We start from the raw sequence: 25,710 nt of genomic DNA on the forward strand, positions 1-25,710 counted from the left end.
CTTCAGCTCATTGACGTCTAATTTGGTTGCTCGGACGCAAGGACAAATGCGTTTACTTTATTGCGCTACCCAGTCTAGTTGTTGCGTCCCGCTTCATCCTGCACCTAATGACAAAATCTTTTCTATTTGATATTAGGCTTTGCTTGCCCATCTATGAACACAGGACATCAACTGTTCTACTACTGCAATGAGCGCCGTTGTTTAGTGTTGCTTGATCAGCCATATTCCTTGTGATTACTCTATTGCCTGTTATTGCTGGGTACACTTTAATATATTTCAAAGAAGCAAATTTTACAATGCAAGCGTTCTTGGTGCACGTTTACACTGAAAATAGACACTCTACATATGTATATATTTTTCATGAATTTTACGGTTAGTTTCTCATTAAAGTATTTAACACCACCTAAAAGAGCAATTTAGGCATGCTGACAAAGTGTCGAACGGCTTCGCTGCTTCGAACGCCAACCTTTGTTAAGAACCATATCAAAAGAGCTAGAGTGTGCTTAAAATAAATGAAATGAAAAGTGCCTCGTGACAATATGTTCCTCAAAATTATAATCAAAGATTGTTTACCATGCAGTGGAAAATTTTGAAATTTCGACAACGCTCATTTCACAGACGAAAGTATAAAAACAAACATTGTAACTGAAATATCACTCTGAAAACTCCCTCACAAGCAAGTTAAAACTATTCAAGGCACGAAAGTTACGTGAGTATGAATATATGTATGCATGGTGAAAAGGCGATTGTGGCGAACCCTATTTATGAGTGCTCCCTACATTTTCAGGGATGTTTTACCATAAGCAGAAATGATGATCAACTTGTTGAATAATTTTTTAAATGCGCTGAAAGTATATTATATTGTTGTGCTGTAGTATTTTCTCTTATACATTTCTTTTATATTTTGCAGTATGGAACCTCAAATGATGTATATTTAACTTTTTTATCAAGTAGAGAAGTGTCTCAGTTTGAGTAACATTACACGTTTGTAGTAGCCTAGTTCGCATCATCCCTGTTGCCTTTTTTTGAAACGCATCTCGTAGGTTACTCAGTATTTTTTGTACAATAAAGGTTCCGCTTCCCGTGTTGGTCTGCAGATGAGCTCTGCTGCATTGAAAAATGGTTAAATGAATGAAGAGAAACTCACAGCCTTGGTAACAGTTGCGTCACCATGCTCTCACTTTTTATCTTACGAAATATGAACATTACCCAAATGAATGCATTCTCAATAGCATTTTAGAATGCTCTCTTGCCCGAGCCTTGCGACTTCTGAACGTGCAGATAGTCCAACAGTAACTCTGCGGCCAGCAATTTGTACTTGGCGGTAACTGACACTGATTATCAGCCTAAGTCATCAGCCATAATGTCGTTTTCCATGCTCTGATAGTGCATGGGAGATTTTGTCCTATCCATAGTGTATTAGCGCGTTTTCAGGCATTTTTCGAAGTTTACAAATATTACCAAACTGGAATGCAACACAGTCCTCTTACAAAAATTTACATACAACAGCTGGTACTATCATTTGTCTAAAGGACCTTTCATGCAGATGTGATGGCGCCGCTCTGTTTGCTGGAGAGGACATACGCTATTCTTAGGTTGCAGTCGTTACACTGGCAAAAGCCTTCCAAATACCACGACCACAGGGAGCGCGTTATCAATTTTTGTTAGCCCTTCACGGTTCAGCGCTAACGCACGATGATCCAGCGCCATGACCTCCTAAAGAAGTACCCAACGCCACACAGGTGCCTTCGTAGGTAAGCTAGTTCCGCTCTGCAACTGGTAGGACTCGAACGAAGTTGGAACATGTCCTCGGAGTGCAGAAATACCTGAGCGAACATGCACCTTGGTGTGCATAGGAAACATTAATGTATTATTAAGGGTGTGTTGCAAGGGGAGGGGGGATTTTCAAACATGCACGTTGCAAAGAATTTTCGTTTTCCCCGAGAATACCAATATAAGCTATGCGGTCATGTCCTGCGTGTTCTATTCTAGACAAGCAGCTTGGCTATAATGAATTCCGATGACTCAATATTCACCGGCTATAACTTCGGCTAAGCACACAAGCACAGTTAACATTTCACAGAATGAACGTGCGGAGACCATTGTTTGGGTATTCAAGTGCTGCTCTTTGTGCTCACCATAGTTTTCGTTGAAACCTTGAAGTTTTTCTGGTGCCTCTGCTCCCCGTTTCGCGGTCATTTTCGCGGGGCCTTCGAGGGGACCACCTGGTCCGCAGTCATCTTAGCTGAGCACCACAAAGAAGAAAGAAACTTCAGTCAGTGACGCCGAGGACACAGAGCTGTATTCGGCCGCCTCTGAAGGCAACTTATCTGATGATGATTACACTTCTGCTCGGTGCAAGAGGGCAAATAGGAAGATCATCAACGCAGCTTCGCCCACTCCTGCGAATACAGCTACTATGAAGTTAAGGCATGAGCATTGGCCACACGTCACCACCTTCGTTCCAGAATAGTCCTCAGGAAACCTGCGATTGCTGAACAGGCAAGGACTCTTCGTTTTTTTGATGGTCTTGATTGAAGCGCCTACTTGAATCAAGGCCATCACAGTAAATACGTGAAAACGTATATTTACTATGAACGTATACTACGTGAATGTGCTAGGACCACTTAAGCAAGGGACTGAGCTAGACGGCACCAAAGTGCGCCCTTTTACACCAATTTTACAACACATCTAAAGCCAGTGCGATATAGGATGTAGAGATGGCGATTCCCAGAGCAGAGTTGTCTATCGACATGAAACCGGCAAACGAGGGTACTGTCATCACTCAGGTGATGACAGTGCCTTTTGAAGTAACGCTGTGTGACACTGGTCTTCAATGGTAATTGCTAATCATTGCATGGTAAAGTCGGACATTTTGAACATTTTTTTCTGCCACTGTACAAAATTCATTTCATTGTCACCGGTGTTTAAGGTAGGTGACATAAAGCGCGTAAGACCGAACTCGCTAACGTGCCTCCGGTGCCTCCAGAAGATACCTTCAATCCACATTTCTTGAATTCTTCAACTTTATTGGCTCACACCTTTGCTCATCGAAAGACTGCTCCTGAATGAAGAACAAGCGCGTGGTGCTTAAGCAAATAGTCAAAGACAATTAGACCCACAGCGAGCCTGCAGAAACAAATCAGCGTCGTCGGCGCCTTCCTTGGACTTCAAAACCTGCGCAAGCTTGAAACGGCATCGTCCGCTCTACTGCGGCCCCATTGTTTCAAGCCGCAAAAAGGACCGACTAATTGAAAGAAGACTGTTAAGAGTAATATCTCTACAGAAGAATGGCCAATTCTTCCAAGTCGTCTCCTAGTCGTGAAGTCGCAGAAGACCACGTCAACTCTGGGGTCTTCAGCGACCGCTGATGACACAAATAAAGCAGATCGCAAAGTCATTACCGTGATTCGTTCTCTTACGTACGCCGTCCGAGATATCTTGTCGGACATAGGGGCAACGTCTGCTTTAAGTGCTCTCAAAGTACTGAGCGACCTGAGCCCAATATTTGAATCGATCGAGTAGAAGTATGGCTAACGATCACCATCACTTCCGAAAAGAAATTAAGGCAGCATCCATCATTCAGTCGAACGCTAAAAGACTGACACCGCATCTTTCGGACTTTCGTCAGTTAGTGCGCGTCAAGCTGTTCCCAGTCATGATCTTTTGTGAGCCCATGGTTTGTGCGTGCTCTCCTCTCCCTCACTTTCTCCTTCTTTGAAACTCCCTCGCCCCGCAACTGTGGTCTAGTGGCTAAGGTACCCGGCTGCTGACCCGCAGGTCACGGGATGAAATCCCGGTTGTGGCGGCTGCATTTCCGATGGAGGCGGAAATGTTGTAGGCTGGTGTACTCAGATTTGGGTGCACGTTAAAGAACCCCAGGTGATCGAGATTTCCTGAGCCCTCCACTACGGCGTCTCTTATAATCATAAGTGGTTTTGGGACTTTAAACCCCACAAATCAATCAATCATGAAACTCTCTTGTTGGGTGTCGTTCCGGTCGTTCTACTCTGGTTTCCATCCTAGTTTTCTCATTCCTTTCTTTCACAGAATGAATTTTGGTGGAGGTTTGTAAGATCAATCACACGACAGCAACTTTCGTGGGTGTCCTGGAGATTGTTTATATTTATTTATTTATTTGAAATAGTGGAAATCAGCTTTTTTGGCTGAAGCAGGATGGGCTCCACGTACAACGCAAAATTGAACGTAAGAACAATGTAGTGGTTGAACACAAGAAAAAACGAACGATAAAACTAACATGTGGTAGGAACATATATGATGGGGTCATTTCAAGTGAAACGTCCCAGCCCGAAATTCGACCAGAAGCGATTCCGCTAAAAACATTGAGCGGAAAAGTGACTTTTTGAGATTAGTTTTAGTGGAGCAATTTTATTCAAAAAAGTTGCGTGTCACGTGATCACCTTTCGAATGTGCCGGCGAAAAGGAAAACGTTAGGCGAGAATAAATTATGCGTACGCGAAATTCAAATAAGGTATGGCGACTTGTTGGGTTTTGAAAAAGCCTTATGTTGTCTTTGTTTTTACGTGACGTCACAACCAAAACATGTTACTTCTACGGCTTAAGTGAGCTTAGCAAAGAAGCAAGAAAACACACAGATTCAGGTTGTTTCTAAAAAAACGCAATGTTTCAGCTACCAAACCTTTTTGTGCGTTTTTAGCAGTTCACGTACTATCTTCTAAAAAATTTTCAAACGCCTTTGGGCACACGTTTAGTGAGAAAAATCTTGCAAAAATGAAAAAGGTGACTTTTGTGGGAAATTCAACCGTAAAGTTAGCTTCGAGGCCTTCATGCTCAAAATACACAAAAGAGTTTATTATGAAATCCAATGCCTTTTCATTTGATATTGCAAAGTTGATTCCTGTATATACTGTTGAAAACAAAAAAAATATTTTTGATGTGTACAACGAACGTGAGCGATGCGATGCGCGCTAGTACAGTGTGCACATATGCGCTGCTGCCAGTCTCCTTGTCGTATTCTCGTCTGCTACTTTTCTCGTCGTCTGCTGCTAAGCAGACGGCAGTAAGAGTAAATACACACAAAAAACATTTGAAGCCCCTTTTATATCGCTTTTGAGTTGTAAATTTGTTGAAACGTCCAACTTCGTTTTGGGGAGTTTTGTTTTGTTCTGCTTAGACATCTGTTTTCTCATTTGACAGAGAAGCGAAGTTTATTGAACGGGCAAGTCGACACACACAGGGAACAGTAGGCGAGGTAATCGTTGGGCTGCTAAGAACTTTTTCAGCAGACTTCCAGCTCAAAAGTGTCCGATATATTGTAGTAGGCGACAAGACTAAGGAGCACAACTTGATAATAGATGACCAAATGCTAAGTCCTAAGAAAAGCCTCTACGAGCCTATACCCTCGTAATCGAAAGGCAAAAAAAATGATGCCAGATCGAACTGGTAGTTTATGCGGGCACAAAAATTCAGCAAGATTGCTCCCACGAATCTTAATTCACTGTGTTTGTACGCTTGGATCATCCTGGAAAATTCATCCCATATATAAAGTATGCAAATTTTTGAAATTATTTATGTTTCCTTGCATATTCGTTTAGAGTTCGGTATGTGACCTTACAATATAAGCACTCTTGGAGCCTTTGCTACCATGAGCTGGACCAGAACTTGTGGACTTCTTTGGCACTTCACGTGGCAAAAGTGCATGCGATGATGTCGGTAGCACAATAAGACGTCTTGCAGCAAAAGAAGGCCTACCGAAGCCGTATGGTGGTCAGATTCAAACACTATAAAATATGATTCTGTGGTCTAAAACAATGAAAACGAAGCAATCTGTAACAACGGCATTGGTGTGGAAGACATACTCACCTTCACGTTAATCGAATTGGATCAAGTACTCTGCGAAGCACCAAAGAGACGTTACACAGTATCTTTGCAAACTTCAACATTAGATTTTGTTTCAGTGCAGATACGGTTCCATAACAGCTATTGTGCAATAGTGAAGGCTAGTTTTGGAGCCAGCGATTGTACAAAGATGACAGCAAAAACGTTATGAATGTGCGTGTCAGTACAAGCTTCTAAGAAAATTATGCGCCCAGTTGTGGGATTTGATCATTTTAAACCCTCGGCAACAGTACCCAATCAATAAACTGGAACGCATTGAAGAATTGGCAGCAAGACAGTTGCAGTCCGGAGCAGCCCTGCTAACAAGGGCACGACTAGAAACACTTAATTGGCAGGTGAAAGCATCCAAAGTTGAAATTTCTTTATCAGGCAGTAAGTTCTATTTGGTCTCCTCATTGTATTTGCTCCCACCTGGAAGCTATTCTCGTCGCACCAAACACTGCCTTGTATTTCTGGCCTATAACTGGCGAGCTTTTTTGGTAAGTATTCAAGTCTTGTGCGAATAATAGCTTAACGAAATGGCTTTACTCCATAAGATTTCAGGGGTGTTGATAGGTTGGCTACTTTTGAACAAAATCCGGAGTTGTATTTATCGTGAATACATTTTGCCAGTGTTCATTTTGCATACTGTGGAGTAGTGTATTGTATCTCACGATGACAAATTTAACTTTATTGCATGTGCTGAACCCATTTTGTCGCAGCCCGTATGACTTTGTAGTATTCAAAATAAATTTACCAATATTGCTTCAGTTGAGGTACACATGCTTTGGGACATTGTCTGTAGTGTCGGAGCGTGGCAATGTAGAACTTACTTAGCAACAAGTCCAATTTAGGGTTTCAAGAATTTTTTTGTGAAGTTATTAGACCGTGCCTGCTTCAACAATTTAGTTTCCTCACGATCAGTTGAGTACACAGTTGAGTACACATGCTTGGTTGAAACCATGAATAAAAGCACGGACGGACGAATGCACAGATGAAGAGACGGACAGATGGATTGATATATGCATAGATGAATGGAGGATGAAAGCATGGATGGACACAAGCGCGGATGGTTGGCTACATGGATGGACTAACGCACGGAAGGATGGAAACATGGATGGGCGGACGGAAGCACGGGTAGACGAATGGGCGGACAGAAGCACAGATGGATGAATGGATGGAAGGATGCATGGACGGATGCTTCACCCCACACATCATCCTTAACTCCGTGAATATACTGTGATTTTTTGTTTGATGTGACGAGTACGAATCAGTCTACTCTATCACCTTGATATGATTTGTCTTCGTTCACCTCTTACTCTACAATTAAACAGCTGTGCTATGCTAAGAGCTGCTTGACACATATCTGTTTCTGTGTCTGGAGAAATGCCGAGTCTTCCAGTTTTATCATTTTTGTGGATAACATCGATATAACCAGTCAAGTGTGGTTTTCTGCCGGCATGCGAAGGTGATAGCGTCACACACGCGTCCGCCAGGCCCAACTACGCCTACGGCAGCCGCCTCCAGAAAGCGCTACTGCACCAAGAGTGGCATAAAGTATTTCGTCAGCTGTGCTGAGCCCGGTGGCAATACCTTTGAGCTAGTGAGTAGCTGCAAATTAAGAGACGGTTTATGAGCACAGCACTTGATTCGAGTGTATCCATCACAAGATATTCGCGCAGTATGGAAACATTCATTTTCCTTTTTGTGACAATTCGTTCCACTGACAATATCAGGTGACTTGACAGGCAAGCTGTGTCTGCACAGATGGAAGCACTGGTGCCAAACAAAAGCAAAGCCGTCGAAGCGAACACGCGAAAGAATGTTTTAGCCACCGATGGCGTTAACCACGCGGCTACACTGGATATAGTGCCCAAGGTTACTGAGGCCAACGGCATGCAAGTCCACTCTCACGTACCGCAGGGAAAAGGCAGCACTGCAGTAATTTTTACTGTTAACTAGATGACTTTCAACACAGACTTGCCAATCCTGATCAAGCCCACTGCAGAAGGCATTGTCATCGCAAGTGCTTTTCATATCATCACGTCACGTTGCGTGAAGATCACAATCTTTGTGATACCTTTCCGCCACACATGAATGTGGGGCCCTTTCGGCAAGCAGTTCTTCTTTTCATGCGGAGGCCGCATCATTGCTGAAAGTGTATGAAGTTGGGTGACGTCGGCAGCCTGTGCAAGAACCCCACCGTTTGTGTCCAATGTACTGGACCCATACAACAAAAACGTGTCAGTCTCCTATGGTGAAATATTTGAATTGTGAAGGGTCTCAAGATGCATCTTCGAAGGACTCTCCCTGTAATATAAGGAAAATGGCAATACTGAAGAAAAGGGTTCGAGATCACTTGCCTTTAGGAGAAGTGGCTGCATCTATAACCGATGAAGATAACGTCACCTACGATGCTTCGAGACATCCAAGGCAGGGTTGCCTCGTGAACATTGCCTAAAGTCTGCGCTTCTGTCTCTCAGAAGAGGTGCAGTCCGGTAGAAGGGTAAAGAAGCCGCTAACATTAACACAGGTGACGCCTGGGTGGGATTCTTTAGCCTACACGCAACTGGAGAGTGTCATCATACTAGTGCAGTAAAGCACTACTCGTGCAATTCCTTTTAAACAACAGCTGAGGATAAATAAATCCTTGCCATGGTCTGCTCGCTCTTGGGCAATATTCGTGCGTTCGCAATGAGGGTACAAACACCAATGGCTTAAAATGCACTGCAGCTGCTTGATATGATCAGCACCGTTCTAGCATACCTTCAGAAGTACGCTGCTTAACAAGATTACCAGCAGAATCATGGCTTGTCAACGGCAACAGCGACTGTTCGCCGAAGATAACCGATCAATGAACTGTAAGAGGCGGGAGGCCCCGAATATCGGATTTTTGGCAGAGATTTTTTAAGGACCGCTTACCGATAATGGTACTCTGTGGGCCAATCTTACTTGCTATAAGAATGTTAGCTTGCGAGTCTTTCGTTTCAATAGCGAATGGAAGGAGCTGAAAGTTTATTGTTTACATTCGCAAGGACCCTACCTATTTCACCTATGCTAATCTGTCACATGACGAAAAGCCGTTTGTGTGCATTACTGCCAAGAGAAGGAGGTTGTCATTTACACGTAATTGCGCATAAATGTCACCTGCAAGCCCACTCGATTTTAAAAGACTAACGGACACAGCAGATATGCCAGTCCCTTATGTTATAATAGATCTCCATGCACTTCATCCGATATGGCGAAGCTTGAGGATTGGGACAAGGTATAGCAGCTCCTTCAACGTGACGCTGGTGTCGCGTTGCCTAAGTTCAAAAGTATGGTAGTTTACCAATATCAAAACTCGCAGTATTGATCTCATTCCTGCTTATGTGAGTATTGATGGCTAAATGACTTTGTCCTCGCTAGTCTCCCTGTATAGTGACTGGGCACTTTATGAATATCAAGTTGAGGACACGTGCACAAATGATTACTCGTGTAAATTAGAAGAAGCAATCGTAGATCTATTGCATAAATGTACGCGCCACTTCACAAACTCACCAACGCGTATGGAGTTCGGCATGAATTAGAAAGGGGTCAAGCTCTACGTAGATGTTCTGAGCGAAGGTGCAGACCTACCAAGTCGATTCTTATTCTCAGGGTAGCTATGAGAACTCATAAAAAGATAAAGCGCAGACTATACTAGCTGCAGGATCAAAGATGAAAAAACTTTGCGAGTCATGAGACCAACGCAAGCCACTGTTTCATGCATGAGAACTTTACAGAGTCTTCGCTTATGCACCCTGCCATATTCTTCCTTCAAGGCTTTTGCATTCTGTCAAAACCACCGTGAAATGGACGTTGCAGAAGATTTTTGTACGAACATTCTCAGTGCGACAGTTATAATCTCTGATAAGCTTCTAGGTGTTATCTCCCGTCTACAATATATAAGTATAATGATTTTGTGGGGTTCAATGTCCCGAAACCACCATATGAATATATAAGTATGGATGCTACACGTTCTTAGCAAGAGTTAGAAGCTACCATCACACTGTGTAGGCACTTTTTTTTACCAGAGCCCTATGGATTATTTTATATGTATCTGCTTCACCTAGTCCAAGCAGCTAGACGACAATGTCTATACCGATTTAATCAATTCAAAAATAGTTTGACTTCAGCGAGTTGATAACGGGACAGGCTTCAGCAAAATTTAGACAAAGACCATAGGAGACACAGAACACAGACGACTGCTGTCTGTGTTGTGTGTGTTTCCTATGGTTTTTGTCTAAAGCGAACTGAAGCCTATCCAACTTTTTAATCGATCATGAGAAGACGGCGTCGTGCCTAAAGAATGGAAACGCAGTCCTCTTGGCATACTGACATCATACCATCCTCTAGCTTTCGGCAGCTGTATTGGAAAACTGATTGAGCGCATGATTCTCACATGCTTAGAATAATTCCATGAACAGCGCAATATTTAGCCCGGGTACATGTCTGGATTTCGAAGGGGTAGTTCATCGATCGACAATGGCACTTATCTGGTGTCATTAATACGCAGCAGATATTCAGAAAATCACTAGCACTTGCGTGCTTTCTTGATGAAAAACAATGCGTGTAACCACGTTTCCTATTGAATTATACAAAACATGCTACTGTCAAATGAACTGGAAGTCGAAAGTTTCGATGGATTCGAAGCTACTAGACAGGAAGATCCTTTTTGTATGTACTGAAGATGGCCCGACCTCCGACCACTACACGTGCCGTGCCATTCTGCAACACGGTTTTCTAAGCCCGGTTTTTTTTCAACCTTTCCCTGCATGAGCTGGTGAAAGCTCCGCTGAGATCAGTCAGTGTTTTGATATACGCTAATGACATCTGTGCTTGGGCATCAACAGTAAAGCACCTACGGGTTAGAGCAAGGAGGCAGAAAGCAGTCTCGTAAGCATGTGACTAATTTTGAAAGCAAGGTCCCACAATATCAACAGGCAAATCTGCACTGGTGGCCTTCACGCGAAAAGCGACGATCACTTACCCGATATGCAGTATTGGCCAGCCAGTCTCTTGGAAGTGAAGTCATCGTTTTTGTGTCATCGTTACCCACGATCTATCTTGGAGCACTGTCGTGACCGTATTGAAAGAGAAACTCGTATTTATTGTCCGCGTCCTGAAATTTGTCGCTGCGAAAAGATGGCGTCCATCATTGACGTTCATACCACAGTTATACCAAGCACTTTTTTATATGTGTACTGTGCCACAGGCTCTTTTCTGCTTAATAAAACATGCAAGTCAAACATTCGAGCACCTGAAAGCGTTCAAGCACAGGACCTACGTGTTTGTCATGGCCTACCATGAACAACATAACAGCAGGAACACTTATAATGGCTCAGGACCATCCAGTTGAGACCTACATCAACACCAACGTGCTGAGATGAAAGTATATATTCGGCACATTTCATAGATTGCATCCACCTCTCTGGCGCTCTTGCCAAAAAAACGGCCCTCGGCATCGTTCTCTAATGTCGTGAGCTCCCACTGCACTGTTACTATCCGGTATCACACCCTCGGTGCGTTCATTGCGCGTTTTGTGGTGCCTACGACATCTCTACGTGCGCCTTGTAATCCCAGGAACAGGAACGAGAAAAGTTATTTTTACCTTGGCCTTCAAACAAGTAGCTCTCGAATATTTTCATTGAAATCGCTCTTCTAACAGAATTCTCGTATACGCGGATGGATTTGTCACCCAGACTACCTTTCCGCGTCACCGTCATGCCATCATGACACATTCTCAAAAGTTTCAAACTATGTTACGTGAGCACATCGAGGCATTTGGAGATTGTTGCCCTGGAAGTTGCTATCTGTTATATCAAGCAACAACCGACTAATCGACAAGCAGTATTTTCCGACTCGAAGGTGGCTCTTCAATGCCTTTCGTCAGCTCTACGTCGTGGTGCGTACGAACAACTTGCGCGGGAAATCAGAGAAACGCTGCCCTATGTGACCGAAAAAGGACCGAACGTTCGACAGAATGCCAAGTCATTCTCTGAATATGACCGAGTCATTCTCTGAATATGACCAAGTCATTCAGAGAATGACGAAGTCATTCTCTGAATACCTAGTCATTCTCTGGCTTTCTCCTCCCCAATGAAACTGCCAGAAATGCACAAGTACAATGGAGCCTTTTTTCATAAGTCAATCTAGTGTTGACACGGCCGAACGCTTAAGCAAGCTGAAAAAGACATGGCATTCCAGAGGCAGCAAACATTACAGTTCGAACATCATCGACTCTATTTTCTCTACCCGTATCTACGACTGCAGCTACACTCTGGCCTTTCCAGAGAGGTAGGTACAGTATTGTGCCAACTGCGTCTAAAATCTTGAATGAGTAGGCCTTGACCAAAGCCTACTCATTCAAGATTGGGATTACCGACTGCACGGAGTGCAAGAATGTGCCGTTTATGAGACTATTCAACACCTACTGTGTTACTGCCTGGCATACGCAAACGAGATGCTTTTCCTCCACGCTGTTATAAATCAACTTGAAGGAAGTGATTTCACTCTCAAAAAGGTATCAAAAATCATGGCGCTGCTCATCACAGTTCCGAAAGGCAATTTTTTTGTTGCACTTCCTCAAGAACACTTGTCTGTTTTATCGTTTGTGGGACAAACGTGAAAGTGTTACGCGTCGGCACAGTCAGTGACTTTTTTATCTTCTTTAAACTTCGTTCCCCCTCTCCGTTCCTCCGTGCAGAGTAGCCTACCGGGGCACTGCCCTTGTTAACCTGCCCGACTTTTTTCTCGCTCCCTGTGGCGCATACCAATCAAGTTTTCAGATGACTATGCGCCGTTTTACTCCAGCTTGAATAGCTTCACCTTTAGCAAAAGGGCCAAAAATTATTGAAAAGTTCAAGCTTTGCAAAGCAGTACTTGGAGAAAAGGAAACAAAAAAAAGCAAGTGAGATTTCAAGAAAATGGCACCAGATTGGCGTGTTACACTGCAAATGTCGTCGAAAGACGATAGTGTTGTGTCTGGAGAGCGTGAACAAAGCGTTTATTTGATGTTCTCCGCGAGAAACACAGTGAATGGTATTCTGGAGCCGCCACGTTAGAGTGCGTTGAGCGAGCAACGCATCGAACTAGCGCATGGAGGCACGTTAGTCATGAGCGCCACCTGGCAGTTATTTTCGACAACGAAGGAAGGCGTGCGCGCATGCGGAGAAAGATGCGTGCCATTCTTGGAGGTGATAAGGTGTAGAACGCTAAGCGACCGACAGGTACCACCACACTGTCAACGGACAGGTGCCATTATCACAGCGTCACGTTGCACTGTAATCGCAGCGTGATGAATGCTAAGTTCCTTAGAATTACTTGTGTGTGCCTTTTCTAGTATAAAGGCACACGTACAAAACATCGACGTGTAGTTATGGTACCTCCGATATGCGCAATAAATGCTTTTTAATGGACAAACGCGCAAGTACGAACGCTGCAACTTGAGCAATATTGGGGGGAGCTGCGGATGGGGTCGGCCGTTTGAGGTATCGTTAGGAGCAGACAAACAGACACATGTACAGACAGACAGACAGACAGAAAGACAGAAATACAGACAGAAAGACAGACAGACAGACAGACAGACCAAAATTTGTCCATCGAAGGTCCTCAGGAAAGACTATCAACTTTATTAAAAGTCGGCCTGGTCGAGGTAGAATGACTAGACCACTTGTGGGAATGTTGCGGGTCACCCAAGGCAACGGTGCCAAATATATACTGGATGGCGCCGTTACAAAGTAACGCCTCAGAGGATTCTGGGATACAAGTGAGGTGGTATCAGCATTCGGGTGGCAATAGGAACAGCCGTCGACGCAATGCAACTATTGTAGAGGTATGTCTTTATGTCAATCAAGCCGTGGCTGTATATAATTATGTTGAGATCAAAAGGGGTCAACAATTCGTAGGTAAGGATCGGCTGATATGCATCGGCTTCACAAAAGGTGGACGATCTGAGACAAAGGCCAGATAGACGAGTGCAGGTCCACAGATCATGCGTGGCGGAGCAGCTAAAGTATGCACGGCCCAGATGACTTTATTGCAGCTCCACGATGAAAACATTCGTGCACTCCCATCGGAACCTACGCTTAAGAACATATTCCTTGCAAAGACACACACGCACACAAACATGTGTTGGCCCATTCACAGTAGATGTAAAAAACGAATATTGCGATCAGGTTGTAAGCAGATATCACATGCCACCATCAGATATCTCACGGCGAACTTGCAGACCAGTAGCATAGATGAATTAGGTATTAACCATGGCATCTGAATGGGTGATGATACGAGAATAAACGAGAGCTTCTGAAACTGCGCCAGCTGGGGCCACTTGTGGCAGCGACAAACGTCGGTGAAAGGCAACCTATCAGAGCAGTGGATCAACGGGGGAGGTTTTAAGCCCGTCACCAAAAAGGCAAGCTCAGGTCCTGAAAGATACACTGGGAGGACTGGCCTCAGTGGGTAGCTGTAGCTCTTGGAAGGTGTAAGTGGGAAACCAGGTCCTAGTGTACGGTGTCAAAACGCGCGTCCAGTAGAACGAAGGGCTTTGCAGGAGGGATGGGATGACGCTGGATCTTCGAACATTGACGCGGCCAACGACGGCGCACCCAGTTTTGAACTTGTGCCTTTAGCTGACACCAAATGTTGCTCTGGAATGCAACAGACTGTGTACGGCATCCAACAGGCGTCTGCAAAGCGGAGTTGAATAAAAGGTCGAGGTGTGCTGGTTGAGGTATCAAGCACTAGCGATGTACTATCTGAAGTTAAGACGATGTCCGCCAGTTTGAGGGACGTCGACAAATTTCCGAGGGTAAGCAGCTCTGTTGCATTCTAGAGCAACATTTGCAACAGCTCTTCGTTAGGCGTAGACACGGCAGCGACGCCACTCAGAACATCAGCTGGAGAGTTGTTGGCGCTTTTGGCATAACGGAATATTCTTGTAAATTCCGAGATGTAGGAGAGATGTCGAGTGTCGCGAAGTGGATAGCAGGATGCCGATCGGTTCATGATTTGCACCCGGGGCTTAGGGTCAGTCAAGACACTCAACCGACGGCCATCTAGGAATTTCCGATAGTGATGGAAAGCCGAGTAGTTCAAGGACGAACACACCATAGTGGGCCTGTGCAGGCTTCAGCTTATGGTAAAGGAAGCGAGCGGATGTCATGTGCCGTTGGTAAATTGTTGCAACAAGGAACCAACGGTGTCACTCGAAGCGTCTGTCGTGAAAGCAGTTCGTGCATCTGGCTCTGGCAGTTTCAGCAGTGTTGCACTGGCGAAGGCAGGCTTGACACTTGTGAACGCGTGGGTGGCCTCTTAAGTCCACTGAAACGCCAGTTTCTGTTTGGAGCTTAGCAGAGCGTCTACAAGGGCCACAAGTCGTGCAAAATCGGCCGTAAGCCGTCGATAGAAATCGACGAACCCGAAGATTGGTGAAGCTTCGTCATCATAGTCGGTCGTGGAAAATCTTTGACGATGCGAAACTGGGACGGCAGTGGTCGAATACCGTTCGCATCCACAACGTGTCCAAGGAACCAGACTTCCATCCGGCCAATTTCACTTTTGGCGGCTTTGACGACAATTCCTCGACTGGCAAGGCGGGAAAACAACAACCGCATTGATTGATTGATTGATTTGTGGAGTTTAACGTCCCAAAACCACCATATGATTATGAGAGACGCCGTAGTGGAGGGCTCCGGAAATTTCGACCACCTGGGGTTCTTTAACGTGCACCCAAATCTGAGCACACGGGCCTACGACATTTCCGCCTCCATCGGAAATGCAGCCGCCGCAGCCGGGATATGAACCCGCGACCTGCGAGTCAGCAGCCGAGTACCTTAGCCACTAGACCACCGCGGCGGGGCAACAACAACCGCAGGTGTTGAACATTACATTCGACAGAAGTTGCGACAAGGAGGTCGTAGATAAAGGCAGCCATGAAAGCCAAGCTTCAGGTAACGGAGTCGATGCAACCCTGGAATGATTGGCACGCGTTCAATAGGCCGCGAGGCATGCAGAAAAAATTCATAGTCAGCAGCCGAGCGCCACGACCACTAAACCACCGAGGCGGGGCGATGCAAAAAATTTGAAAAAAGTCCGAAATGTGTGGTGATAGTGGTCTTCAGTGTGCCTTCCTTTGCGACTGGCAACTTATGATAGGCGCCAACAAGATCAGGCTTACAAAAAACATTCGCTCCGTGCAGCGCTACTCTTTGGTGCGGAATATTTGGAAATAGGTAGCGATCAGGAACTGCGATGTTGTTGAGTTACCGGTAATGACCACATGGGCGCCAATACGCAGTCTTCCCAGGCACCATGTGAAGTGATGACGCCCAGTTGCTAGAAGAAGGTCGGATGACAGCGGGTGCCAGCATGTGCTCAAATTTTGCGTGAGAAACTTTGAAATTTCCCAGGAGACAAACGCCGAGGTCCAAAATAGACCGAAGGGTTAGAGGTGACAATGTGGTGAGAGACGTTGTGTAGCACCAGCTGAGTCCAGTCCGGCTGGTGCGTCAGAATGGAGAAAGCGCGAGAAGCTCGTCGAACATTTCTTACAGCGTAGTAGATACCGGTGCGATTGGTGACGTGGTTGTTGTAGGGCCACCGATAATGATCAGGTGGGTGACAGTGTCGATAAGACGATGCTGTTTTACATCGACAAGGAGCCCAGAGTGGTGCGAGAAAGCAGCTGCGTTGAGAGCAAGTCGGACAACTGCAGTCAGAAAAATCCAGCGAAACGCTCTTCGGAAGTCGAGACTGAACATAACAGAACGTTATGCGTGAACTGGAATCCTAATGCCCTTGACAGCTGGCAAAAATGACACATGCGTTCATTTTTGGTCTGAGTGTTGAGCAGGAATAATGCTTACGTCCGCTCTAGTGTTAACAAGGAAATGGTCTCCTGTGGCCCTGTCCATGAGGTAGGAAAGGTAACATGCGTGCTGCACCGGGTCACTTGTCGCCACGAATGGTCAGCCGGCCTGTTCCTCTGCAACGTACGAAAATCCGGCAGTGACGAGTGTCTTCTAAGAGACTGTGACAGCAGTAGCAGACACCAAACGTTGGCGACGCGTCTCTGCATGTGCGTATCGGAGCGCGTCTCGGTTTGCTGAAACTTCAGTGGACTGAACGGCAAGATGACTCGCTGCAATATTCTGCGTCAAAGATGATGCGTTCGCGACGCTCACAAAGGGCGTCTAGCCGCAATCGCACTGTTGAAGACGGGCGCCCCGCCGCGGTAGTCTAGTGGCTAAGGTACTCGGCTGCTGACCTGCAGGTCACGGGATTGAATCCCGGCTGCGGCGGCTGTATTTCCGATGGAGGCGGGAATGTTGTAGGCCCGTGTGCTCAGATTTCGGTGCACGTTAAAGAACCCCAGGTGGTCAAAATTTCCGGAGCCCTCCACTACGGCGTCTCTCATAATCGTATAGTGATTTTGGGACGTTAAACCCCACATATCAATCAATCAACTGTTGAAGACGGGAGAGTTTGCAGCATGGCTCAACTGTCACTGGCAGTTGCTGTTGTTAATGCAATAGACGGCGTAACTACTTCCATCACCTCGTGGGCCAATGTGCAAATGCCGGTGAGGTCCGTGGTTCATTGATATGTGGGGTTTAACGTCCCAAAACCACCTTATGATTATGACAGACGCCGTAGCGGAGGGCTTTGGAAATTTTGACCATCTGAGGTTCTTTACCGTGCACCCAAATCTGAGCACGCGGGCATACAACAATTTCTCCTCCATCGGAAATGCAGCCGCTACAGCCGGGATTCGATCCTGCTACCTGCGGGTCCGCAGCCGAGTACCTTAGCCACTAGACCTGTAGCCCAATCTATCTGCACATTTGCCGGTAGTGAATGTAAAAACAACCTGTGTAGCAGCGAGTCGTCGATACATGTTGCGTTGTCTGAGCAGCTGCTTCATTCGGCGAGGAAGTTGACTGGTCCGTCGGTCATAGAGTTCTTCGGAGGACAGAAACTGCTGGATGTGAGAACGCTCTGAAACTGCCGTACGCTTTAGCAGAGTCTTCTTGAGGTTTTCGTAGACATTCGCCTAAAGAGTTCAACAGATCCGCTGCCTCGTCGATAGCGGTGGGCTGTAAAACAGCAACAGTGTAGTGGAAATTTGCAGTTTGAAAGCGGATACCAGCGACTTGAAGTTGTTATTCCACCTGAAGAAACCAGGCCGAAGGATATCGGTCGCTTTAGGCACCTGAAAGTGGACCAGAGGGCACGGGGAAGCTTTTTAGCCACCTCAGCATTGTTTGTAGCAATCGCCAGGAATACCAAGAAAATGAAACTCGCTGAACACGTGAAGACGCTGAAATGTCAGTGCCCTTTTTAGCGCGTTTTCAAAGAAGGCTTGCTTGGCGCTTACATAATCAGCCGTGGCCCCCTGCTTACGACAAAAAAACAAAGTAATATACACAGACAAGTCCGGTTTTGCTGCATCTACTCGCTCGGCTACGCAGTAAAAAACTTGGTTTTGCTGCGCGTACTTGATAGGCTGTGAGTTCTTGCGCTACCATCAGATCTCGTAAACTGAGTTGCCGGGTGTTTATACTGGGGAAGGCAGACAGAGATGGCTGAGCAGGAGGGCTCAACATGTTACTCGGGAAGATCTTGGTCACGAGAACTCGTACTGTCGGTCTCTTTCATGGTCGTTTTTGCCCCCAAAATTTATGGCCTCAATCACTGTTGGCTCACCAATCTGTGGTGAATGTGCGACCTTAGAGCATGGTGAAATCTAGGTCTTCCCAGATAGAGGCAAAGCCGGAAACGACCACTGTGATTAAATGTATTTTAATGACCGTCTCGAGCGCCCAGCCCGCGCAGGCCCGTGGCAGCGTCTGCTTCCTCCTGTAAGAGCGAGCGTTTTTATTTGCGAAGTAATTCTAAGTGAACTTCGGCGACATGGAGCGTATCTATCTATCTATCTATCTATCTATCTATCTATCTATCTATCTATCTATCTATCTATCTATCTATCTATCTATCTATCTATCTACGACTTCTAGCTCTCCTGGCCGTTTTGATATTGGTATCGATACCAAACTTGGTATGGTATGACATGACTGTATGACGAGCATAAACAACTAGTCAGAACATGAAAATCATGACACGTATGTATTGAACGTCCAGATTTACTGGACGTTCAATACATACGTGTCATGACTCTTGCGCCACCGACTGTGCCTCGTGTGCTTGGGCGAACAACCACAATGCGGAGTTTGCGCCCGCCGGGCAGGACGCGCCCTTCCTTAAACGCTCCCTTCGTTCCATCTGCAGAGCCCATATGCTGGACGGCACGGCTGTTATTATGAACGGCGATGACCTATTTCTGAAAGAGTTTGGAGAAGAACATGGCTGGCGCTTTGCCGCGGTGAAGAAAAGCTCGAGGCACACGAGCGCCAGTGCTACAGAGCATGCCAATGCCTGTGGCGGGAAAACCAGGGGCTATTTTAGTTGTACAAGAAAAGCTCTAAACTTGAAGAATAAAATTTTCAAATCATTGAGAATACCTCGACTTCCGAGCGAACATTGAAAGATTATCATTCGTCCAAGGGGTGGCTTGGATGTTGAGAGGGCGGACTCAGCTAGACTTGGCCGGGCAATCTCAGAGGCGGCTGGAATTGCACCCACGCTCCTCGGTCAGGATATCATCTGCCCGAATGCAACGCAAATTATTATAGTTATTAGCATGGCGTCCCGGGTGAGCACTGACTCCTACCTGAGGATGAGCTGCCTTGTACTGGGAATGAAGAAGTATGATGTCAACACTTACGAGGCTGCCCCGCATGAGACAAGCAAGGGGGGCATCCGTAATATTAACGCATCGGAGAGCCAAACGGAGCTGCAGAGGAGCATTCTCACTGAAAGAAGCCCGTCGGCTCTGAGAGTGAGACGTATTAAAAATACTGAAATGGTGGCTATTGTCGTCGATTGCTGCAAAGTTCCCAACTTCGTTTATTTCGGCATGGCGCTGGTCAGGTGCTCGCTTTACTATCGGCAGCATTACTGCTGCTACGCCTGTGGCAGACTAGCACAAGGCGGACGTCTGCCCGACTCCGGATGAAGCTGTGTGCAAGAGGTGCGGAATCAACAACCCTGATGAGAACCATCAATGTTCCCCGACCTGTGGATTCTGTGGTGGCCCACATGCCACGACTAATAAATGTTGCCTGAGGAGGTTTCAGCTTCCTTTTATTGTACCGAGGCGGCAAAGAGAGGGCCGCACGGAATCTGAGCGTCCTACTCAGCAAATGATACCTGCCAACGCCGAAGACGGTGTTAGCCAGCCTGCGCACCGCCTCTCCCGTTTAAACAGTAGTTCTGCTGCAACTGGGTTGGACAGCCATGAATCATCGCAACGGAAAAGCAGCCGGTCCAGATCCAGATCTTGGTCGATAAGTCGCTCCCGAGGTCAGCGAAATAGAACGTCGTCTAAAGGCCGAGCCATGTCCCGGTCCAGAGATTGTCGTTGCTCCCAATCTAGAGGCGCGGCGCACTCGAGGAGCTGGTCCAGGGACCTGCATGGAACAGTTTGTTTCGAAAGCGCACCCCAACCGCAGATGCATAGTGTCACCTTGGCTGACTGGGCGCGCAGCGGAGGAGGTGGAAAGGTAACGAGGGTACTGCGCTAGAGCATGGTCTAGTGGAGCTAAATCAGCTTAGGAAGGAAAATGCCGAAATGCGCAGCAATACTGAGTCGCTGGGAGCCGATATTGCTGAGCTTAGACGTACCAGTACACCTCAAGCTACTCGGTCGTCTGCTTCTCAGTTGGTAGGTTCTCCTTCTCCTCATCCCACGGACATTCCCATGGTTGTAGAAGCGGGCTCCTCGGGCAACCTAGCCAAGCGTTAAGCTGCGACTGCAGCTGAGGCTGTGCAGGCTAAAGCTAAATCAGAAATAACAAGACTTTGAATTCAATTCGCCTTGAGATTCAAAGACTTCTTGAGCGTTTTTGGTGGTCGATCAACGTCCCCCAGTTATTGATTTGAAAACAGATTTTCAACATGCCAGATTTCAATGTGTGGAGATTCAATGACAGAACGACGGCATCAAGGCGCAGAGCCCCAGTATCAGGAGAGCAACTAAGATTCACGCCAATTGCTTTCCAGAGGGGACGCCTTTATCGGCCCCCATTTCCATGAGTATCCCCAGTTGAAATAGCACATCTGCTTCTGTACAGAACATGATAGTAGGGTCAGGGAGCACCTACAATAATCAAGATGCCCTCGCACGCTGAATTTCGTATAAGGCAATGGAACAGGAGGGAGATCATTAGCAAAAGGGGCACCCTGCAGCAATTTTTCCGCTCTCACAGCTAGAAGCCGCAAGTGATCCTACTGCAGGAGATGCTGTTCGACAGTGCAACCTTCCCCGGGTACAAGGCACATACAGTGAAAGGGAAAGGCAGAGGATTGCCATGTTAGTCAGCAACAAGTACAACTTTGTGACACATGATCGGGGGGTACGGCCTAAGAAACGGAGCTCTCCTTGGTTGAGGTCATTCCTAGTGCTTCCAACCTTCCCAGTATTTTTATTCTTAATATATATAGTAGTCCTAGTGATCATAAGCAGCATTTTAAGACAATCATAGCTTAGCCAACCAGATTGGCTGGGCTCTGCCCTTTGGTTGTAGCGGGGTGTTTTAACACGCGTTTCCGGACATCGAACTACCCATATGATTTTGTTGAAGTGAGGAGCTGGTGGCAGGAGATGGGAGATTCGTTAATAACGTACCAGGCATTTCCTAATAGGCCCGGCACATCCATTTTCCTGGCACTCCAACCAGAACCTAGTTTTCGTGAAAAATGTTGGCTCGGTAGGTTGGGAAAATCTTCTGATGGATTTGGGAAGTGATCATTATATTACAGTTGCTAAATTACAAATGGAGGCAAAAACCTAAAATAAGTTTATTTACGTGGCTTGGGATAAGTTAAGAGAGTCACGCGGGCTTCGAGCGGATCAGAGTGAAATCCTGGGCAGTCCGGGGCAATGGACGGAAATGGTGCTCTAGGACGTTAGGGCGGTTACAAGGACCGTTGAGACAGAGGTACAGACAGAAAAAATAGACAGTTAGCTTGCGCATTTACTGGAGGCAAAGCAGTCGCTATTGGCCAGATGGAAGGGTCAGAGGCTTCATCGTAAGCGTCCAGCAGCTCATCCAGTGCCGCTGTAATTCCGGCTGCAGCAATGACAATCAAGCTTAAGTTGTCGCATATGACTACATCTACGGCATCAGAGCTTGCTGCTATAAGGGCTGCTTTACAATATCTCGTCCAAGAACGTCCAGGAAAATGGGTCATATTCTGTGATTCGAAGGCAGCGCTTCAGAGTTTGCAGTCTGCCATGCGTAGGAGGAGTCATGAACAATTGGTACAAGAAATAAGACATTCCCGTCATGAAATCTACCACGAGGGCATGATATTATATATCAATGGCTGCCTGGACATATCGGTATTACTGGAAATCAATAAGCCGATGATGCAGCCCGCTTAGCCCAGGAAAGAACCCGTGTAGTCCCGATTCCTCTATCAAGGAATGATGCAGCAACACAACTTTACCTGCTGGCTCGAGATCTCACACGCGCGTTCTGGTCGTCTACCAGTTTCCGAAGGTGTTAATTTTATGAACTGGATCCTTCGCTCAAGCTAAAGCTACCATCACAACTTTCTTGCTTCGATGCGACACTGTTATGCCGCCTTTGGTGTGGTGTTGCATTCACAAAGGTGTACTCCTTTCGCATTGGTATGGCAGACACTCCTACATGCGACTACTGCGGAGCTGAAGAGACCATCGAACACGTCCTGTGCAGCTGCGCTTGCTACGACACACAGCGATGCCAGCTCCGGATGGTTTTGAATCAACTTGACCCCAGACCATTTTGTGTGCAGAAGATACTAAGACCTTGGGCATCTGCCTGAGTTGCGCAGAAAGCGACTAAAGCACTGCTACTTTACTTAAAGTCAACAAACCTGAGCAACCGCCTGTAGACTGTGTGTGCTCCCCGAGTGTACTAGTGATTGTGTGTACCTTCTCATCTCTCTGCAACCTCTTTTCTCCCCTTCATCTTTTCCCCAGTGCAAGGTAGCAAACCGGATGCGCGTCTGGTTAACCTCCCTGCCTTTCTTTGCATCTTTATCTTTCTCTCTCTCTCTCTAGTAAGCTTCGGAAAAGATTGCGGAGTTAAATACACAAATTGAAGAACATTGCCACAACTTGTCGAGGCAGCAGTGGGATGAATCTTGTAACTCAGTCGATGGACCAATAGGAACCAGTGGTAAATGGAACATTTTAAACGCCCGCTTGACGAGTCGGGCACTGAATATAATCCGAGGGGGCTCCTCGCTAGAACACTGCATCTTGCTTAAAAATCTTCCACAGGCATGGGGATATACGGGTGGCTTGCTAAGATGTATCCACCACTATGTTTCTTTGAATTAGGAACCCCACTCCCAGTTCTCTTCTGTCTGCCAAGCCCCGATAGCAAAGGACGTGCCCATTCTGTAGCACAGTATAGGCCTGATCTGTCCTCCTAACCTCACTGAGCCCTATTATATCCCATTTAACACCCTCTAGCTCCTCGAATAATACAGCTAGACTTCTCTCACTACATAACGTTCTAGCGTTAAACGTTGCCAAGTTCAGGTCCCAATGGCGGCCTGTAGTCCAGAGATTCTTAGCACCCTCTGCTGCGTTGCAGATCTGACCGCCGCTATGGTCAGTTGCTTCGCAGCTGCTGGAAACTGAGGGCCGTGAGTTATTTGACGTATGCATGTGGGAGATAGTGGCCAGATACTGCACCAAGGTGGCCAATCCTTCTCTGGTGAGGGAGTGCGTTCTCGGCGGTGGTTACCGGTGAGGCCGCACCCCAGGCCTCTTAATGCAGTTCCATCAACACGCGGATTTTTGTTTTCCGGTTGGGAACTGCGCGGCACCAGGATTTGAACCATGGACCTCTTGCACGCGAGGCGGATGCTCTAACCACTACGCCATCGCCGCACCTGGATTGTTATGTTCTAAATGTAGGTTTCAGCGGTGTATCAGTCAAGTTTGTGTTTTTTTTGTGAAAATGTTTTAACGAAATGAGATTTCTGCTGATTACCCCCTTAATTAAGGGTCTAGAGAGTACAGAGTCAGGCCTCCGATTAGCCTATGGGGTGCTGTTTATTAATATATTAAGCGGACAAAATTTAAATTCGTTTGTGAGGTGATGTTTCCAAATTATTCTTTTTAGTGATTAGGCTTAATTTTGGTCACGAAATAGTTCCGGTACTATTACTCCTGTCCTAATGAAACCTGAGCGGCGACAGGTCTACAATTAGGGATTTGCACTGTATGAGTTAGAAGTTTCCCGGTAGGTTATTAGCAAAGTTAAAAGCGATCGTAAGGGGAAAAAAAACACGTGGTTCAAGACTTTGATCTGGCGGGCGTACCTTTCTCCCGAGCAGTGAGCCACCCTCCTCCTCTGAGCGAGGGAAGACACGGGCGCCACACGTTTATTAGCGGTTTTCGTTATATTTTTTCTAACTTTGTATCTTCCGGTTACCTTAAGCTATCAAAATAATTTTTACACGGAAAAAACCGGACTGTTGTGTTCTAAAAGAAGATATTAGCTAATTTTCGGTGGCGTTTGTAGCTCCTGTTGAAAATTTGTTTTAATGAAATGAGCTTTTTGCTGATTACTACCTTAATTAAGGGCCTAGAGTGTACCGAATTTTGCCTCCTGGTAGCCTATGGGGTGCGGTTTATTATTATATTAAGCGGACAAAATTTAAATGCGTTTGCGAGGTGATATTACCAATTTAATCTTTTTAGTGATTAGGCTTAATTTTGATTGCGGAATAACTCTGGAACTATTAAACCTAGCCTGATCAAACTTCAGTAGCGTCAGGTCTACCCTAAGGACTTTCAATTTTATAAGTAAGAAGTTTGCCGGTAGAATATTAACGAAGCTACAGCGATCCTAATAAACACGTGGTCCGACTGTTGTTGTTTTTACACAGATTCACACTGTTTTCCGCTCCTAAATTTTAAATTTTTCCTTTGTAACAGCAGTATTTGTAGCGGTTGAACTCCTTGTATTTTCACAAAGAAATAGACACCACTCTGACTCTCCTAGAACCAAAATTGCTAAAGTTATAGGTAGATATCTGCAGAGCTCACTTACCCGGCTGCTCCCGTGGCGCCACTCCCCCATGGCAACATAGAGGAATACTATAGCTATAATGAAAGGGTAGTAGGTACTGTAATTAAACTGAATAAAAGATACAAGATGAAGGTAGTACAGGCTTACGCGCCTACATCCAGCCATGATGACGCTTCAGTTGAAAGCTTCTATGAAGACGGGGAATCGGCAATGAGTAAGGTAAAAACACAGTATACTATAGCGATGGGCGACTTTAATGCAAAGGTAGGGAAGAAGCAGGCTGGAGACCAGGCAGTAGGAGATTATGGCATCGGCACCAGAAACGCCAGAGGAGAGCTACTAATAGAATTCGCAGAACGCAATAATTTGCGGATTTCGAATACCTTCTACCGCAAACGAGAAAACCGCAAGTGGACATGCAGGAGCCCTAATGGCGAAAATAAGAACGAAATAGACTTTATAATGACTACACACCCAGGAATCGTGCAGGATGTGGAAGTGGTTGGCAAGGTATGATGCAGTGAATATAGAATGGTACGGTCTCGAATTCACCTAGACTTGAAGAAGGAACGCCAGAAACTGATACGCAAGAAGCCAATCAATGAACTAGCACTGAGAGGGAAAGTACAGGAATTCAGAGTGTCGCTGCAGAACAGGTACTCGGCTCTTAGTGAGG

The 25,710-nt window shown here is 46.0% G+C and overlaps 1 protein-coding gene across 2 annotated transcripts in view; it reads right to left on the reverse strand.

Annotated features, from left to right (window-relative positions):
- The window catches only part of LOC119179631 (pseudouridine-5'-phosphatase), a 102,704-nt gene that overhangs the window by 47,669 nt on the left and 29,325 nt on the right, over positions 1–25,710 (reverse strand). For both annotated transcript variants that reach the window (XM_075868335.1, XM_075868334.1), the window contains exon 3: positions 2,139–2,245. In XM_075868335.1, the coding sequence (XP_075724450.1) occupies positions 2,139–2,199 (61 nt within the window). In that variant the 5' untranslated portion in view covers positions 2,200–2,245. The remainder of the gene's footprint in view (positions 1–2,138; positions 2,246–25,710) is intronic.

Source organism: Rhipicephalus microplus, chromosome 7, assembly GCF_043290135.1.
Source record: "Rhipicephalus microplus isolate Deutch F79 chromosome 7, USDA_Rmic, whole genome shotgun sequence".
NCBI lineage: Eukaryota > Metazoa > Arthropoda > Arachnida > Ixodida > Ixodidae > Rhipicephalus > Rhipicephalus microplus.